Raw genomic sequence first — 18,721 nt, forward strand, 5'->3', positions numbered from 1 at the left:
GGGAAGCTTTTAGTATGTCAAGAGCTGAGAAATCCTCCAGAAAATTAGAGACTATGGGAATGTCAAATCCCACCTTCCCTGAGCTCTGAGGGTACCTTAACCCTTGTGTTCCAGAGTCTGAAAAAATTGTTTGGAGAAATCATAATTTTGAGAGCAGTATACTATAGTTTGATGATAGCATGAATACTGTGTACAGAATCTAAGCCTGGAGTGTTTGTATGGCTAACTAAAAGTAAAGGTGTCTAGTTTACAGATCACTGAGGCTGAGGAGACAGGGTACCTCTGTTTCTTTAACCTTGACATAAGGTTAGCATATGGCCAGCGCAATGTTCTAGCCAACTTTACCCCAGGTAGCATTTGGGGATGTGTGTGTAGATGAAACGGGGCCCTAAATTGAAGCAGTGAGTTTTAAAAAACACCGCTTCAATTTAGGGCTGATTAAACTCCCATGTCGTGCACACACCCCGATGGTTTACCTGCTTCTCCAGCGGGGAGGGGAGGGCAAGCTGCTGGTGGGCGGAGTGGTCCCTGTGCTGTGGGGGAAGCGGGGGAGGTTGGTGCTTCCCTCTGCAGCAGTGGCAGCCCCCCCAGGCAGCACCCACCTGCAGGCACCTGGCTCGGGTGGTCCCGGGGGGCACCACAGTCACAGAGGGAAGCCCCGGGCCCCCGCAGGCAGGCAGGCAGGCACTGAGGGGGGCAGCAGGGGTGGGGAATAAGGCTTGCCACTTTTGTTGAATGGAGCCTGTTTTCCTGGGCTGCTGCCAGGCTGCCTGCAGAGTTTCCTTCAGAGCCGTGGAGCTGCATGGAGCCCGATGCTTCGCTCCACAGCTCCTCAAAAGAGTTTTAGTTTGCTGCACCCAAAGTCGTTTAAGGTGCATTACACCACCGAATTTTCTACAGCAGCTGGAATTAGTACGCAGTATGCCACCAACACGTGCAAACACCGGCACCATTAAAACGATGCAATCAAACTACCTCCTTTTTTTTTTAATTTATGAAATTTCAGGATTTTTTAGTTTTTCCTTTTCTTCTCCTTTTTGTCTATAACTGCAAAAATACATAGGAGGCCAAGTTCTTTTTCTGAATTTATTCATTTCTTCTTGGTACTCTTTAAGTTTTCAAAATGCCGTCAACTTTGGAAAGTCAAAGGCAAAATGAAAAATGTGAAGAAGAAAAATTCTTAAGCTGCATTCCTGTTATATTTAGTGGCAGATGGGGAAAAGGGCAACACAGTTGTCAGTTTGGATGGAAAACTATATATTTTAAATGCTTTTGAGAAAGCTTTGATTTTGTGGGGAGGGGAGGAAGGGGGTATGTCCAACAGTTCTTATACCAAGGTGGAGGCATAAAGCTGAACTGGCTGAGGAAGTGGATTTCTTGGTCTGAAGGCCATATAGCTATTGCTAGCCTCTCCAAGAGGGCACTGAGGTATTTCTAAAGTAATGTTGGCTGATAAGGAAAGGAACCACAGAAAATGAGAGATACCTGAGGGAGGCTGTACTGGGGAGAGAGGTATGCAAGTGCAGGCTGTTACTGTTAAAACCATAATCTAGGCCTTGGCTTAGATGTAAATGGAACACATTACAGAGCCAGTTCCAAATATATAATTTAGTGACCATGATGCCATAGAAAATAGCGTGCTCATTTCTTTATTAAGAAGCCAATTCATAAAAGAAGGCTAATGAATATAGAACAATGCTGATTGCTAAATTACTTACTTTCTATTAGGATTGGGATAACAAAAATGGCACTCTATGCAGTATTACTGTAAACTGGAATATGGGATGCAACACTCTTGAATAAATATACTGTTGAATACATTTAACTTTGGCAGAAATTTTAGCTTTTAATTTTTAATTTTAAAATGCTCTGTTTCTCTACGTGTCAGCCCAAATTTAACATTAATCAGAACTGCCTTATTATATTTAAAATCATGAGCATGAGTTAAAGCTATTGCAGAACTTCAGTACAACATCAATTAAATCAAACTGCTGTCTTAATTTACTTGTTTTTCTCGCTCCCTTTGTGTCACAAATGCACACATAATTATCCGATTGGTTGGATAAAGAAAAGCAGGATTTTTTACAAATGCAGGATGAGCTCAGGAGCTTGCAAAAAAACTATTAACATGATTAAAGGAATTATAAAAAGTTGCCATTAAAATGAGATAATAGGAAGGTGGGTTATAGTCAATAACAGAGGATAGACTAAGACTGCATATTCCAGGAGGTTAATTAGATGATAAGAGAGTTGAAGTGAACTGAGCATTCAACCCAGTGACAGGGTTTGTGATGTCAGCAGTCATGCAAGTCAGAGTATGACTGGACTCCTAGCTCAATAGGCTTAACCCATGTCAGCTAAGATGTGCAAGGTGTCAGTATTATAGTAAGCTTTCTTGTACTACTCTTTACTGCAAACACCAAAAAAACAAAACACACTGCTACATTTTATCATCAAATTATGGTGGAAAAACTTTGTAGGCTTCTAGTCATGTGATAGCTTTTGCCTTTTCCTGTGAGCTATTCAGTTAGCACTCTACCCTGCTCTGTAAAGATAGGCATATTTTCTGGAGGGAGGAAGCTGCAATATTAACATCCTATGAGCTGCTTTCTCAGATATTTTCTACAGGTTGCCAATGCCTTGCTTTACTTTGACCCAAGGATGGAAATCTTTTCGGTGCACTTTTTTTGGAGACACTGACATGGATTTTGCCTTTGAGAGACCAAGTAGCAGCTTGCATCAAATACTACTGCCAGCTACAGTGGGGTGAATGAAGTGCAGTTTTCGATAGCCAGCAGACTTCTGTAGCAGCCTAAAACCACTTGTTTCCTATGTTAGCTCCCTCTGGCAGACACTCTTTTATTGAAGTTGCATGTTGTAGTTCCTTATATTTTCAAGCACAGAAACTTAATATGGGTTCCTATAGTTTTTCACTAGTTCCAGCTCAGAAACAAAGATCCAGCAATGCTCTTCTTGGGGGGAAAAATAGCAAATCTTCTGTTGGTTTTGGGGGAAAGGGCTCAAACCCTAATTGGGGGATTCATACAAATATTACAGATAGAAATTCGGGGGTTAGATTGGGTTAAAAATGCCCTCCCCCCCATCTAACTCAGTAATTACTAATTAGGTAGGTGCCAGTAGCCTAATCTAAGGTAAGAATGGTGGGGGGGGGTTGGATGGGGCTGGAAGTGATGTTGGAGGTGATTGGGGAGCTAGCAAGGTCTGAGAGCGGCTTAGGGAGATTGAAGGGCTAGCAGAATCTGTGGGGGGTTGGGGATATAGGGGGGCAAGCAGAGTCCACAGAGAGGTTTGGGGGATCATGGGAGCTAACAGAGTCCATGGGAGCCTTGGAGGGATTGGTGGGGGGAGGTTGGCAGGATTGGAGAGGCTCTCTAATCCCACCAGACCCTGCTTCTCCCCCCCTCCCCTTTCCATTGTTGCTGAACTGCCCCTGATCCCACAAACCACTCCTGGGGGTGGTTTTGCTGGCATCTACTGGTCCTAGGAGCCTGATCGAAGTAAATCAGGGTGGGGGGAAGGAGTGGGTAGATCAAGGGGAGTGCTGCATATCTTTCTGCATAATACAGAACTTATATGAAGGCTGGGTATTATATAAGGAAAGAGGTAATAGTATCACCAGTTCCAGTACTTTACATCACTCATCAAACTGTCCCAAACCACAGTGAAGTAGGTAACATATCACTTTACTGACAACAACCTTGAAGCCAGGGGAGCAAGTTGCTTGAACAAGAACATAAAAGGAGCCTGAATCAGGGGCTACACATGGAGTTTGTGCTTGCAGTCTTGTGTTCAGACTATTTATCTGCCACTTCTGAATGACCTTCAGGTCCACACTATGCATGGTTCTCCCTATACACAGTTCAAGGGTGTTTTTACCTAGTCTTTCCTCCAGTGCTGTCCTGTGTTATGTGACTGCTGGCAGCTCCAGTCAGTGTGTTGCTATAGCATTCAGATTTATGTTTATATACAGGGAATAAATTACTAATCTTGATTGTTTTCCATTGCCTTTTGCAGCTTTGTGCTTTTGTTTTCTTGCACCAGATCCTAGTTTCTGTAGCTCAGTCGTGTGTGTGCTGTATGTTCTTTTTACCTGCACTGCCTACTATTGCTTTTTGGTTTTTTTGCCATTTCAGGGTCACAATACCCAATCTTCCACTGTGTCAACAGAATCACTCATGAAGAGGTCTCTGAGAGTTACTGCGACACCAACACCAAGCCTACTCCAGAAGAAACAGCCTGCAACACCTTCCCATGTCCAGCCTTGTAAGACTGTGCCACAAATTATAGAGAAATACAGGAAGCAATGTCACTGAGGCTTTGCACATGAAAAAGGCTGTTTTAAGTAGGAAACTAGGCTAAATAACTCAAGTACTTGGCACTAAGATCAGGGAAGTACAGTTGACAGTTTCTTTAGCTAGTGGTTTTTATTCCTTTCAGAGGAAATGGCAGTAGCACACAGTAGTTTTCCCATAGCAGTAGTCATGCCATTTGGGATAAGGCACTAAGGAGAGATTGGCAACCACTGCCTAGTTTTAATGCAGCCACTTCTGCACTGGCACGACAGTACAAGGGCAAACTGCACCTGTGATCTCTCTCCCAGTCTCTTTGTGGACATTCTAGTGACAGGACTGCACTTCAGAGCAGACCTCTGTGGTTCATCTCATTTCCAACTGCATCTCCAGGCTACTCCACCACCTACTCATACCACGTTCTTGGTAGCTCCACTGAAGTGCTCCTGTTAGTTGAATGTTTTCTCAGCCTTCATCTTCCTCCAGGTGGAGTCCTGCACTTTCTACCACTTTTATATTGGATCCCTGGATATAGCCCCCTGTTTCCAAGTCTGGTAATGGGCCCATTTCTATTTGATAGCCTCAAGGTAATTCCTTGGCCTGGGAGTGGTTAGGGTGACAGCTTTTTCCATACCTTCACCCAAAGTTGCAGAACAAGCTGGGAAAAGTTTTTAAACTTAAAAAGAAAAGTCAGGCTGCTAGGCCCAGCTTAAAGCTTGTCACTTCTAGGCAAGTCTAGCTGCCTTAGGCACATCCTGTAGAGCCTCTTTATCTGACCCACTAGCCCTGATGCATTTTTAACCTCTCTCAGTGAATCTTCCTCTATGTGTTTTCACCACTTCTGAACAACTGCTCTCTATTCCAAGCAAGGACTCTTAAAGGCCTAGCATCTTTTTGAACCAAAGCCTCTTCTCAGGAAGAACTTGCCCATTACCTGGCTGGAGCCAGGCAAATAGGTACTTCCCAAGGAAGGACTAGATTGTCTACACCACCTCTGTGCCATGTAGCTTAGCAGTGTAGCTTAGAGGGGCCCTGAGCACAGGCACAGGCTGCTGGTAGTCTGTCTTCCTTGGCATGCTTATTGGCATAATATCCTAAGGCAGCTGCATTGCCTCATTCCCAGGATTCATTATGCACTGAGCAGAAGCAAGTGGCCACGGTATGCTTTCTGCCAAAGGTCCGAGACATAGCTAAGAGGCAAGGTAGAGCAGTTCCAAAAGGAAACAAAGTATTTTCCTTTGCCCAGTGCTCACTTTTAACTATTTTTGTTATTTCCTGCTTCTTTTTTTTCCCTAACAAATCCTTTTACTATAACACTGTGTAGTCAGAATAATATCAAGCAGATAAACTGGGGTAAATGTAAGAGTCATAAAAATAATGCAGATATCTCTCTTCACAGTGTGAACAGCCTTTGTGTTAACTATGCACCTCCCTTATTTGTGAAAGTTTCTGAGCATGAAACTGAAATTGAAAATAGAAACTATGTGTGTTAATTTTTAGATAAAATATATGGAATGTTTGTGTGAACAAATAAAATGAAATCTCCATTGAAATGAGTACAACATATAATGCAGTCTTTCTATCTAGACAATTATTCATTATTGCCTTTATTCATTTTTCATGATATATGGTTTCATTTTTTATGTAAATTAACATCTATTTAGGTGACCCCTTTACCATTCTCTCTTTCTAGCACCTTCCTTGTGTTATTTTTAAAACAAGTGCATAAGATCCTTGTTAGAGACTTTACCTTTTATACAGAGAGAGAAATTTTCCTTTTGTAAATTTTTGGAGATGCTATTAACTACTAGAGGTGCACCAATACATCGAACCCATATTGGATTGGCACTGATAAAAGGAAAATTGACAGTATTGGCAGTTGGCTTTTTTGGCTGATGTGGCTGATAAATGCCCCATGCATGCGTGCAGCTATAGTGCAGCGTGCGGGCGATGAGGAGCATAACCAAGTAGTGTGGAGAGCAGCATCTGCCTAGTAAGTCTGTTGTGGTGGAGGGGAGGGGCAAATCGAGGCCCCTGCAGTGAGGATGGGAGTGGGTGTGGGGCAAGGGTTGCCCAGCCAGGGTGAGGCAGGGCATGGGATGGAGCCATGAGTGGCTCATCCAGGGGGAATGGTGGCTCACACTGCTGTGCGGTCCCCAGGAGGGCATGGGGTGGCGTGTGGTCCTGGATCTGTGCATGGAGCCAAGGTGGGCTGCAGCTGCGAGCTGGGGCCAGGGCTGTGCTGGGCTCTTCCTGACTGAGGGGCTGGGCTGGGCTGGGCTGGGCTGTGCTCAGACCTGGTAGCAGTGGTGCTGGGAGGGAGGGCTTGGGGAGCTATGGCAAGTTTTGGGGTGGCTGCAACCACCCCCTGTAGCTTCCCTCCCAGCACCACCACTTCCCACCTCAAGCACAGCCCAGCCCAGCCCAGCCCAGCCCCTACTACTGGGAAAAGCCCAGCACAGCCCTGGCCCTAGTCTGTAGTTGCAGCCTGCCCTGGCTCCACTTGCAGATCTGGTGGCACACCCTGCCATGTCCTCTTGGGGTGTGTGCAGTGGCAAGAGCCGCAGCCTGCCCCCCTTCCCCCTACACTCCCGGATAATCCACTCATGGCTCTGTCCTGTACCTTGCCCTTCCCTAGCTAGGCAGCCCCTGCCGCAGTCCCAGGCCCACTCCTACTCCCTCCCTCACCACAGGGACCTCTATCTTCCCCTCCCCCCACAGCCCTTTCCACCCCTTCCACCACAACAGACTTAACAGCCAAAAGCTATTCTCCATGCTGCTTGGCTCTATATTTGCAATCAGATTGGTATCGGCCAATAGGGCTCATAAAAAATCAGCCATTAGTACTGGTCCCAAAAATCTATCATGCACCCCTATTAAATGCTAATAATGCATATCGCTAAATAATTTAGCACTTTGGAACCAATTCAGTATCTCTTAAAAAGATTTAATGGTACCATCCCTTGAAATAGACACCTTTTAAAATATGTAATGATTACATACATAAAGAATAAATAGTCTTTATTTTAAGATTAAAGAATATTATTTTCAATATTTCAAGGATTTACTTGGGGTGTTATTTTTTTATTGGACCAACTGAATGGTTGGAATAAAGTTAGATGCTATCAAATGGAAGAATGAAGAATGCCTTTTGTTTGAAAGCTCATCTACATTTATTTATAAAGTATGCCTTTCACATAATTCATGGACCATCAAGGCTACAACATCAGTCTAATGCTACCATATTCTTTATTTCAGCATTATTTAGAAATATTCAGAAGTTTAAATGATATTTTAAGGCTCTTTTCCATCTCACTGTCTATCATCAGAATTGTGATGAGATTAATTTCTGCAGCATGGGAACATCTGCATTCACATTGAATAGTTATTTTGTTTTTCTCTTTCCTCTCTTAATTAGCTGGGATATAGGGGAATGGTCTGAATGCAGTAAAACATGTGGTCTTGGTATGCAGCACCGACAAGTCTTGTGTCGACAAATATATGCCAACCGGACTCTGACAGTTCAGCTCTTCCGCTGCCATCACCTGGAAAAGCCAGAAACAACTAGCACTTGCCAACTGAAGATTTGCAGTGAATGGCAAATTCGGACAGAGTGGACATCGGTAAATGGAAATGGTTAATACATGAATAGCATGAAACCATAGGAGAGCTATAAGGGGGTAGAACTTTCCTTCAGCTGCCTCTAACCAGATGCTGTTGGACTATTTATAGCTTTGATTAAAAAACATGGATGGGAATGTAGGAAAAAGTTTTTAAAATAGGTAGTAGTTGATTGTAGGTGACGTAAAGGAACTGTGTGTGTTTATGATCAATTATAATGTGCTCTTCAGGACCAGAGAAAACTTCAAAGACTTGCCCATCAGAACAAAAGTGTCATACACAAACTAGCCTTGTTAGTATTTTGTTCCACGTGATTGATGGTATTACTTGCTAAAGCAGAAGAGCTCAGTTATTTCCCTGAGCAAAGGGAGCTTTAGCTGATTAAGATATAATTCATGATCTGTCTGTTTTAACTGAGTTCTACCTGTTAAATCTATGAGGAGGAAGAGCTCAGTAATGGTTTGCTTTGATAATTTATGGGCATATTTTTATTCAGAGGTTGATTTCATCTAGGATTATTTTCTGCGTTGGTGGTGAAAAGCAGCATTTGGTTCACTTCTTCTACTGTAAGCAGTTTGGAGTAGTATTTCAATGTAAAGTCATCTACAGACTTGGATAGAGATTTTTTTGATCCGTGTTATGAAGCAAACTAAATACATATAATAAATTAAACACTGTTTTAGTACTTATATATGTAAGTTATAACAGCACTGGAACTAAAATTTTGGCTTAATTTACCTTTGAATAAAATAATGAAAGCATATGGCATAAGAGAAGCCCCCCACTACAGTTTTGGGCCCCCCACTACAAAAAGGATGTGGACAAATTGGAGAGAGTCCAGCAATGGGCAACAAAAATTGTGAGGGGGCTGGGGGACATAACTTATGAGGACAGGCTGAGGGAACTGGGCTTATTTAGTCTGGAGAAGAGAAGACTGAGGGGGGATTTAATAGTAGCGTTCAGCTACCTTAAGGATTGTTCAAAAGAGGATGGAGCTGGACTGTTCTCAGTTGGTGGCAGATGACAAAAACAAGGAGCAATGGTCTCAAGTTGCAGCAAGGGAAGTTTAGAGGTAGATATTAGAAAGAATTTTCTCACCAGGAGGGTAGTAACACACTGGAACATGTTACCCAGAAAGGTGGTGGATTCTCCATCCTTAGAGGTTTTCAAGACCTGGCTAGACAAAAACAAAGCTTTGGCTGGGATGATCTGTTGGAGATGGCGCTGCTTTGAGCAGGAGGTTGGACTAGATGATCTCCTGAGGTCCCTTCCAATTCTAATTGGCTGTGATTCTATAGGAAAATAACAGACAATAACCTGTTTTTACCCTGCAACTTAAATCCAAAGATTCTGTCCCTAGCGAGATTCCACAGGGACATCCCTAATTTTCTGTGATTTCTGGGATCTCTGTATGCCTCTCTTTTCTCATCTGTGAAGTGGGGTTAATGATGCATCTTTCCACTTTAAGATCAACCAGTTATAAGCACAATATGACAGAAAAAGTATTTCTTCTTATTTTCCTTAGTGTTATTCTGCTACAGTACTGGCTAGTTTCACACACCTAAGCAGGGTTTCGACAAATCGGCTGAATAAAATGATGAAAGAAATAATGGCAGTACTATAAGAGAGATGTACTTCTAGATCGGGGTGGGAAAAAAATGGCTTGCGGGCCACATCTGGCCCACAAGGCCATTCTATCTGATCCGTGGGGCCTCTAAAAAATTTAGAAAATTAATATTTATCTGCCTTTGGTTTCTGTCAAAAATGAAGACCCTGGGCAGGAAAGGAGCCCAGGGAAAAGCAGCCCCTCACCCGCCCTGTGGTTGGCACCCCATGCTGCAGCTGCTCACAGCCTGCCTAGGGCTGCCTGTGCCTGTTCTGGACAGCCCCACATGCTGTGAGCGGCTGCAGCAGGAAGCACTGGCCATGGGGTGGGGGAGGGGCCGCTTTTCCCCTGCTTGTACTCAGCACCACCTTGTAACCTGGCCTCACTGCCAGCCTGGGCCCTGTGCTGGCTCCGGGTTCACCTGTTGGGGCTGCGCATGATAACAGTAGCCGTGGCCCCCTTGCTTGCTGTGCTGGGCAGTATTTGCTACTGCTACCTGTGGACTGCCTAGCGCGTGCTACGGCCAGGCAGCAGCAGCCAACGCTGCCCAGCGTGGCAAGCGGGGGGTGGGGGGGGCCCAGCTGCTGCCACCGATGGGCAAGCCCAGAGCCGGTGCAGAGCCCAGGCTGGCAGTGGGGCTGAGTTGCAAGCTGCTGCTGAGTGCAGGGAAAAGTGGCGCCTCACTCACCCCATGGCCAGCGCCCCGCGCTGTAGCTGCTTGCGGACTGCGAGCACCTGCAGCAGAGAGCACCAGCAAGGGGCCACTTTTCCCTGTGCTCAGCACCAGCTTCTTCCCTGCCGGCAAGCAGGGGTTCAGGGCTGTGCGCTATCCCCTGCCTGTACCACAGGCCTGTGGGAGACACTGGGAGTGAGCAGATAAGGGAGCCAGTGGGAACACAGGGCCCACACTGGTGTCCCAGGGCCAGTGCCAGTGAAGCCCAGAGCAGGGTGGCAGGAGCATGGGGTCCCAGCCAGCAGGGGCTCTATGGAGCCGGGCCAGCTCCCCCCTCTACCTGTTGGTGCAGCCCAGCCTGGCTCCACAGACCCCTGCCAGCCTGTGCCCTGATTTGGGCCCCACCCAAATGCCCCAGGGCCCTGGTGGCCCTGAGGCGTTGGTCCCAAGATGGTGACCAGGGGGCAGGGCACCTGTCGAGGGGCAGGGCTATCCATACAGCCTTCGACAGCCTGCCAAAACTGGGTAAGTGGTCCTCCATGTGAAATAATTGCCCGCTCCCATTCTAGATAGTTTTATGGCTTTCCCATCCCATTAGATAGGAAAATAGTGAGGTAAGTTGCTGTAGGAACTATTAATTTGCATTAATGTATGTAATAATTACATTGAAAAATCTCTGCTGGGAGAATATGAAGTTGTAGTCAAGCACTTACAGTAAGGCTGCCTCTTCAACTTTAATTACTTTTTTTTCACTGTACATCTGTATTATGATTTCTAATTTCATGATCATCTTCTACACTTTTTTGTTTTTTTGTTTTTCTGTTTTCATGCTGTGCCTGGATGGTGAGAGGAGCGCACTAGCAGGGCAGAACCATGTCTGAGCATTTTATGTTTTAGGGCACACATTTTGAAGCTGCACTCCTTTGAATTTATTTTACCTTATTCCCTGCCCATAGACATAACTCACGAGCATGACTGAAGAAATAGCATTAGTTCTGCAGTTGCACATCCTTCTGGATAGTTTTATAACTTTTCTGTTTAATTAGATAGGGGAATAAAGAGTGGTGCTTCTGTAGGAACCACTGTGTAAAACTACACTGCTGCAGCAGGGGTTCTGCAGTACAGTAGAACCACCATGGTCCTGCTATGGTTAGACCTTTCATATCTATAGAAGGGGAGAGCATACGTCACCTTACATTTTATCTTGCCACACTCACAAATGCACCTGGCTGAGCTTCAGATCTATAGAATGACTGCAATTGCCCCCTTTCCTCAGCAATTTAGAGGATTTCTTCTGGTCATTTTCTTTCCTACCTATGATATCAGGAGTGAATAGACCTCTAGCTTGAAAAAATAAGACCATGACTAATGGTTTAATGCAGTTCTAACAAACTTCCTTTTGTTACAGTGTTCAGTCCCATGTGGAGTGGGGCAGAGGACCCGAGATGTAAAGTGTGTCAGCAATCTTGGAGACATTGTTGATGATGAGGAGTGTAACATGAAACTACGGCCTAGTGATATTGAGAACTGCGACATGGGGCCCTGTGCAAAGAGCTGGTTCCTCACAGAATGGAGTGACAGGGTAAGGCTTTTCATTACTTTCTTGTGTGTGTCTAATCTGTGCCTCCTAAAGCAACTGAACTATATCAGAATTTAAAAGATTGGTCAGAAAAAGAGCAAACATGAATGTACATATAAAAAAAAAAAGAACTGGATCCAGGCTGGTTTAGGGCCTCTCTACATATGCAAGTAAAGGTACAATGAGATCTAATGCGCAATCCATACAATTAAGCCCCCTGCCGTGACACGCATGCAGTGGTAGGAGTTGTGATTGTGGGATCATAAATTAGATCCCATTGTGCCTTATTGCCAGTGCAGGGGGAGCTGACTGGGCCTGGGAGATCACAGCTGCCTGGCACTGCCAGGGCTGAGAATTCCTTTGGCGGTGATACTCCCAGCCCTGGCTGCTCATGGTGCACCCTCACAGTTGGGGCAGACCCTGCTACACATGTAAATTAAAGTTGGATGGCAACCAGCTATAACACTGGTAAGCATTTTTGAGCAATAACTTTATAGCTCGTTGGACCTTTTTATAGCATGATTGTTAATTTGCATATGTAGCTGGTCTAAATTAACTGTGCAATTAATTTGGTAGTTGCATGATAAAGGTAATGTGTAGAGGGGCCCTTAGATTCAAAAGGTCATACAGAAGACACAAGCGTGGGTCTAAATCTATGGATTCAAATCTGGAATCATATCTGACTCTGAACTTGTTGACAACTGGTTGTGTTGAGATTTATCTTTCTGCCTGTGATAGGCCTGAGCCCCAATGTTTAGATCCAGATACTGCCCCAAAGTTTTTGTAGCATTGCTGGGATGCTAGGCCAGTCCAATTTGGGGTAATGACTGTATAGTGCAGCCCAGGAGGTGACTTCTGCTGCGCAAGGAGGTCAGCTGCTGTACTTCTGGGACCAGAGCACCCTGACTGGCAAATGCAAGAGGGCCAGGGCCAGAAGGGCGAAGAGCAATGAAGCCCAATGTGAGGGGCAAGCCTGAGCCATGAGGAGCTATCTGGCACCCTGACTGGCCTGGAGGCAGGGCCAGAGCCTAAGGAAGCTGAAGGTCCCCTCAATGGTGGGGACTTCACTGTCTAGGGGAGGAAAGGCTCAGTGAGACAGCAGGCTGAAATGAAGGAGGCGTCCAAGGAGGGTCCAGAGAATTGGGCTAGTGAGAGGCAGCCAGCAGCAGCCCAGGAACAACAAGTAGCCCAGTAGGGAGGAGACCAGGGCAGGTAGGTGTGCATCATCCTGGGTATGACCGAAAACTGCACCCTGTGGCGTGGGAGTTCCAGGCAAGTTGCCTCTCCTGTAAAAGGGCTAAAACCCCAGCCCCCACATCCTGGTGGGATACCTGAGTCTAGGGATAGGCATGGGGGCCAGGCATGTCTGTGGACACCTAGGTAGGAGACCCCAGAGGCCCCAGTTAGGGGGCAGATAGAGTGGTCCCAGTGAGGGGACAGGATGGGGCAGGTAAGTCAGCATGATGCCTGAGTCCCATGGGGGGAGGAGGGGGGCACAGGAGCCCAGTAGTCTCTGGAAAGGGGGACCAAAAGGCTCAATGAGGGGCTAGGGGCAGAGTCAGCCCAGTGTAAGGCACAAGGCTAGTGCCACATAGAGTAGGGAAGCTCAAGCCACCTAAAGGGCTGCATGTGCACTGGGCAGAATGAAAGTAGTTAAGCCCAAGGGAGTCACTTGGGGAGCAAGGGCAGGTTGAGTGTGGCCCTGGGTATGGTGGTATGAAAGAGGCCCAGTGAGAGAGGACAGAGTGTAAGAGGCCCCAGTGAGAAGGGACAGTATGTATGTGGCCCAGCGAAGGGCAGAGTGCTATAGGCCCAGCACGGGACTGAGTTTGGCCTGGCCTTAAGCCAGATGTGTAATAGTTATCTGGAAGGCCCTAGTGAGCGGGCATAGGTGGAAGGTCCTAGCAGGAGGGCATAAGTTGAAGCCCCAGAGAGGGGGCAGATAGGCCAACATAAATCTATGGGTGCCTGAGGCCACAATTGCGCCAGAGGCCAAGACCCCGGTAAGTCCTTAGATGTGGTGAGGCTGAGTTTGGGCCAAAGATTAAGAACTTGTTTTGCATGTCATCTGTGAGGTATGAGCCATGGTGTAGGGGCAGTATGGAGCTGTGGATAGAGCCCCCTGGCATTGGGGCATAAAATGGGCATCCTCCTGCACTTCTACACTGTTTTGGGACCAGCAGGTTGTGGCAGATGAGACTGGGCAGACTGCCCTACTTAGATGGGCGGGCTGACATGAGATCCAGCCCCAAGATGGCCCCCTGTCACAGGTTCCTATGAAAACACAGGAATCTACCCCTGTGAAGGTCAGAAAGGTTCTCTTAATATTTCTATAGCTTAGGAAAGCTGGAGTTATAGAATAAAAAGTCTGTAGTTTTGACGCAATTAATTTTCAAGACAATTTTTTAGGAGAATGCTTTATTACATCATAGAATATTTAAACTTCAAGAGGAATTTGTTGTTCACTTAGGATACTGTTAATGTAAATTTTCATGTGTAATACCTGAGAAGTTAACAGCTAAAGTGTATGTATCTTATTGCCATGTTGTAAACCATAAAGTGACTTTTGATGTTTATATGTCTAATCAGTAGAGGTGGGTTCCTTGTAAAATATTATTGAAGTGATCACTTGTACATAATAGTGGGAAAAAACATTTTGCAACAAAGATAGTAAAGTCTAAATAACCTTCCCAGAACATGCTTGTTCAGATTCTCACGTGGTGTAAATCCAAGTTCAAGAAAGCACATCTATATAAACTGAGGACCTAGCCCTCTCTTTTTAGTTCTCCAAACTCAGCTTTTTTGTTATCTAAAGGCGTAAACATATGATCTAATTTTTTTATAGTTGCTATATTTCTAAAAATTTTTCTGAAGGCAAGACAAAAGCTTCTGAATCTAGAATGTTGTTGTCTTCATGTATGTTAAATGAGAACTTAGAAATAAAAGAGTCTCTATGGGGGGGAATGGCTTTTTTTCTAATGTGAACATTTTAAGTTGGAAAATAATTTTTCATTACCTTTTTAAAATTATGTAAGTGAGAAAATTAATGATTTCCAAATGTCTGCTACTGTGTCTGGCATAATCTCCAGCAGCTTTGCCAGGAGTGTGTTATTAAAGTTTGATTCTTGTCAAGAATAGGGTTCTTTTTCTCCATGAAGTAGGGAAAAAAAGATCATGAGCCAAAATTTTCAAACTTGGATCCTTAATAATTGATACCTGCATAAGGATTTCCAAGGTATTGATCAATCACAATTTTAGTTGCAATCACTGGGAGCTTAGTATCTTTGCAAATGTGGTCCTTTGGCCACCAATTTTATTTTTGTCTATTAGCTATTACTGTGGGGTTTAATTGCTTCTGTATTATTCCCATGGGGCATATTTTGAGTTAAAGATGCTTCAGAAGAATCTTAGAATGGAATGGAAATGGGTATTTCCATATTATATAGGAGTTGTATTTTTAATTCTAATTTCCCAAAACAGTTGTTTAAAAACAATTGTAGGCCAAGCCATAAGTAATTGATGGGAAGCTTACAAATGGTTCAGGTAAGAAGCCAAAAGTATAAATACTTGTATAAAGCTAATTTAGGCCTCCTGAATTTGTAAAACTGTGTTGAAATCTCACAAGAACAAACTTGCTTTCTGAGATTTAATAAATGTCAGTTCTGAAACCCAGCTGTAGATATCACAGGACAGCCTTTTTCATTGTATTTTGGCACGTCTAGTCATGGCAGGAAATCAGAAGTGAAAGAACTCATCGTAACCTTTCAGACCTTTGGAACCTTAAAATGGTTGTGTTCAGTTTCATTATAGCACTGGGTCAAAATTTTTACTTTATTTTTCTGAACGTATTTAGCCACATGTATAGATATTGGTGTACCAAATAAGTAGAAGACCTGTCTCCAGAAGCCTGTTGTGAATCTGCCGGGCAATGCTTGTATATTATTCTTGGAGGTAGTGCTTTCATTTTGTCGTGTGTGTGTGTGTGTGTGTGTGTGTGTGTGTGTGTGTGTGTGTGTGTGTGTAACCAAAGCCTTATGTCTCATTCTCCATCATTTTATTTTAAATGTGGTGCATGTTCACTACGTAGATTTGGTTACCCAATGCAGATAATAGAGTAACATCAAAAAATATGGTAGCCACATGGGTTCAGAACTAGATTAAGATGTTAAATGCTAAAACCTGTTCAAAATTTGTGAGATAAATTTGTGTAGAATTATGTGTGTTGACAGAGAAACTGACAGGTATGTCCACATCTGTCCCATAGAAAAGTAAAGATCTATATGTCTGACTACTGGAAGGGTTATAGAAAAACATTTTAGTACATCATAGAGGTACTATATTTACGGACCAACTAAAGTGACCTTCAAGCTATCATGTAATTGCAATATATTCCCTATTTAAGGTATGTAATAACTAATACAAATTGAACAAGGAAAATTAATCTGGATTCAGGCTGGTATTCTGAATACAAAGGAGACATTGACACATAGTTATTTGTACTAATGTCTGTAGTTATAGAATACAGTAATCCCTGGTTCAGAGTGGAAAAATACCTTTTTCAAAGTTATAATTAAGACCTTCTACCTTATATGGGTGAACAGAAGTCTTATATTGTATATCACTTTTTTGGAAACATGTTTATAACTTCTTCCCAACCTATTCTCTGTCTGCCTTCTGTCCCTAACTAGCCATTTGTCTGTCTGTGCGTCTTCATGTCTTCACAGTCTCTTGGCTTACTTTCTTACAACACTGAATCCAGATAAACCATCAAATCAAAGTGAGTTAACAGTGGATGGGGACTTGCAGCTGATACATGGTAACTATTTGCAGTAAAGCTGCAATATATGAACATTAAACTGAAGAAGTTTACACCAAAATGAAACTAGACCAAAATTGCCACAGAATTGTTTTCACTTACTGTGGGGTAAGTACAGGCACATGACCAGTTACTATGGATCAGCTTTAATTTGATTGTTTGCTCATACCAATCATCTTTTACATGGGTGTTGCAGGTTCCATCTGGTTCCATACTGTGCATTAACATCTCTGCATTCATTTCCTGTGTGCACTGATATAGACTAGCTGTCATTGTTTACTGTAGTAGGAGGGATCTGATAATGAAGGTACCAAGACCATACAAGAAAGGAAGATAGCCCAAGAAATAGGGGTGTGCGAAATGGGCCATATTAGTTTCAGATTTAGATTCGGCCTGATTCAGGGACAGTGATTTGATTAATTGATTCAGATCATTGTCCCGATACGATTTGGCTGAAGCAGAATCTGAAGATTCAATGCTGATTCGGAGAATCACCGATTTGGCCAAAGACACAGCTTTAAACGTTTTTTCTACATACCTCAAGGTACCAGGCATGGCTTGTGAATGCTACAATGGTGGAATGGATGGAGCATCCCGTAGGAGTGCGGTGGCGGGGAGGGGGAGGTCTACATAGTTTCATAGTAGCTAGAGTCGGAAGGGACCTAGGTAGATCGTCTAGTCCAACCCCCTGCCTTGGCAGGAAAGAGCACCGGGGTCAGATGACCCCGGCAAGGTGCTTATCTAACTTCCTTTTAAAAATCCCCAGGCTAGGAGCCTGCACCACTTCCCCTGGAAGCTGGTTCCAGGCCCTAGCCGCCCTGACTGTGAAGTAGCGCCTCCTAATATCTAATCTAAACCTACCCTCCGCCAGCTTGTGACCGTTATTCCTGGTCACTCCTGGCAGCACACGGGGGAACAGGGACTCCCCCAATACCTGCTGATCCCCCCTGACCAGTTTGTAGCAGGCCACAAGGTCCCCCCTTAACCTTCTCTTGTGGAGGCTAAACAGGTTCAGGTCCCGTAGCCTCTCCTCATAAGGCCTGCCCTGCTGACCCCTGATCATGCGAGTGGCCCTCCTCTGGACTCTTTCCATATCGTCCACGTCCCTCTTGAAGTGTGGCGCCCAGAACTGGACGCAGTACTCCAGTTGCGGCCTGACCAGTGCCGCATAGAGGAGGAGGATCACCTCCCTGGACCTGCTCGAGATGCATCTGTGGATGCATGACAGGGTACGGTTGGCCTTCTTGACTGCCTCCCCACACTGCCGGCCCATGTTCATCGTGGAGTCAATGACGACTCCAAGATCCTTTTCCGTCTCCGTGCTGGCAAGAGGGGAGTTCCCCAACCTGTAAGTGTGGTGCCGGTTCTTCCTCCCCATGTGCAACACCTTGCACTTATCAGTGTTAAACCCCATCCTATTCTCATCCGCCCACCGTTGCAACCTGTCAAGGTCAGCTTGTAGCTTATTGCACCCTTCTAGTGCACCCACATCCCCCCACATCTTAGTGTCATCAGCAAACTTGAACAGGGTGCTTTCTACCCCCTCATCCAAGTCACTGATGAAGATGTTGAACAGTGCGGGCCCGAGGACCGAGCCCTGCGGAACCCCACTGCCCACGTCCTTCCAGGTCGAGAAGAACCCATCCACCACCACCCTCTGGGTGCGGCCCTCCAACCAGTTAGCGACCCATTTGACCGTGTGGGCATCGACACCACAGTCTCCCAGCTTTTTGATGAGGACAGGGTGAGAGACAGTGTCGAAAGCCTTCCGGAAGTCCAGAAAGACTACATCCACAGCAACCCCTGCGTCTAATGATTTGGTGACCTGATTGTAAAAGGCCACCAGGTTGGTCTGACAAGACCTGCCACTGATGAACCCATGTTGGTTGCCCCTGAGCATGCATTCCCCCGCAAGGCCCTCCTGGATGTGTGCCAGGATAATTTTTTCAAAGAGCTTACCCGGGATTGAGGTAAGACTAACTGGCCTGTAATTTCCCGGGTCCTCTTTTTTTCCCTTTTTGAAGATAGGGACCACATTGGCCCTCTTCCAGTCCTCCGGCACCTCACCAGAGCACCACGAGTGCTCATAGAGCCATGCCAGGGGTCCCGCAATGAC

At 45.0% G+C, this 18,721-nt stretch overlaps 1 protein-coding gene across 4 annotated transcripts in view; it reads left to right on the forward strand.

Annotated features, from left to right (window-relative positions):
• Positions 1 to 18,721, forward strand: part of THSD4 (thrombospondin type 1 domain containing 4) — a 698,655-nt gene that overhangs the window by 611,860 nt on the left and 68,074 nt on the right. For all 4 annotated transcript variants that reach the window (XM_090028684.1, XM_090028685.1, XM_090028683.1 and 1 more), the window contains 3 exons: positions 4,155 to 4,284; positions 7,729 to 7,933; positions 11,619 to 11,792. In XM_090028684.1, the coding sequence (XP_089884810.1) occupies positions 4,155 to 4,284; positions 7,729 to 7,933; positions 11,619 to 11,792 (509 nt within the window). The remainder of the gene's footprint in view (positions 1 to 4,154; positions 4,285 to 7,728; positions 7,934 to 11,618; positions 11,793 to 18,721) is intronic.

This window comes from Crocodylus siamensis, chromosome 15, assembly GCF_052110815.1.
Source record: "Crocodylus siamensis isolate JL-2025a chromosome 15, ASM5211081v1, whole genome shotgun sequence".
NCBI lineage: Eukaryota > Metazoa > Chordata > Crocodylia > Crocodylidae > Crocodylus > Crocodylus siamensis.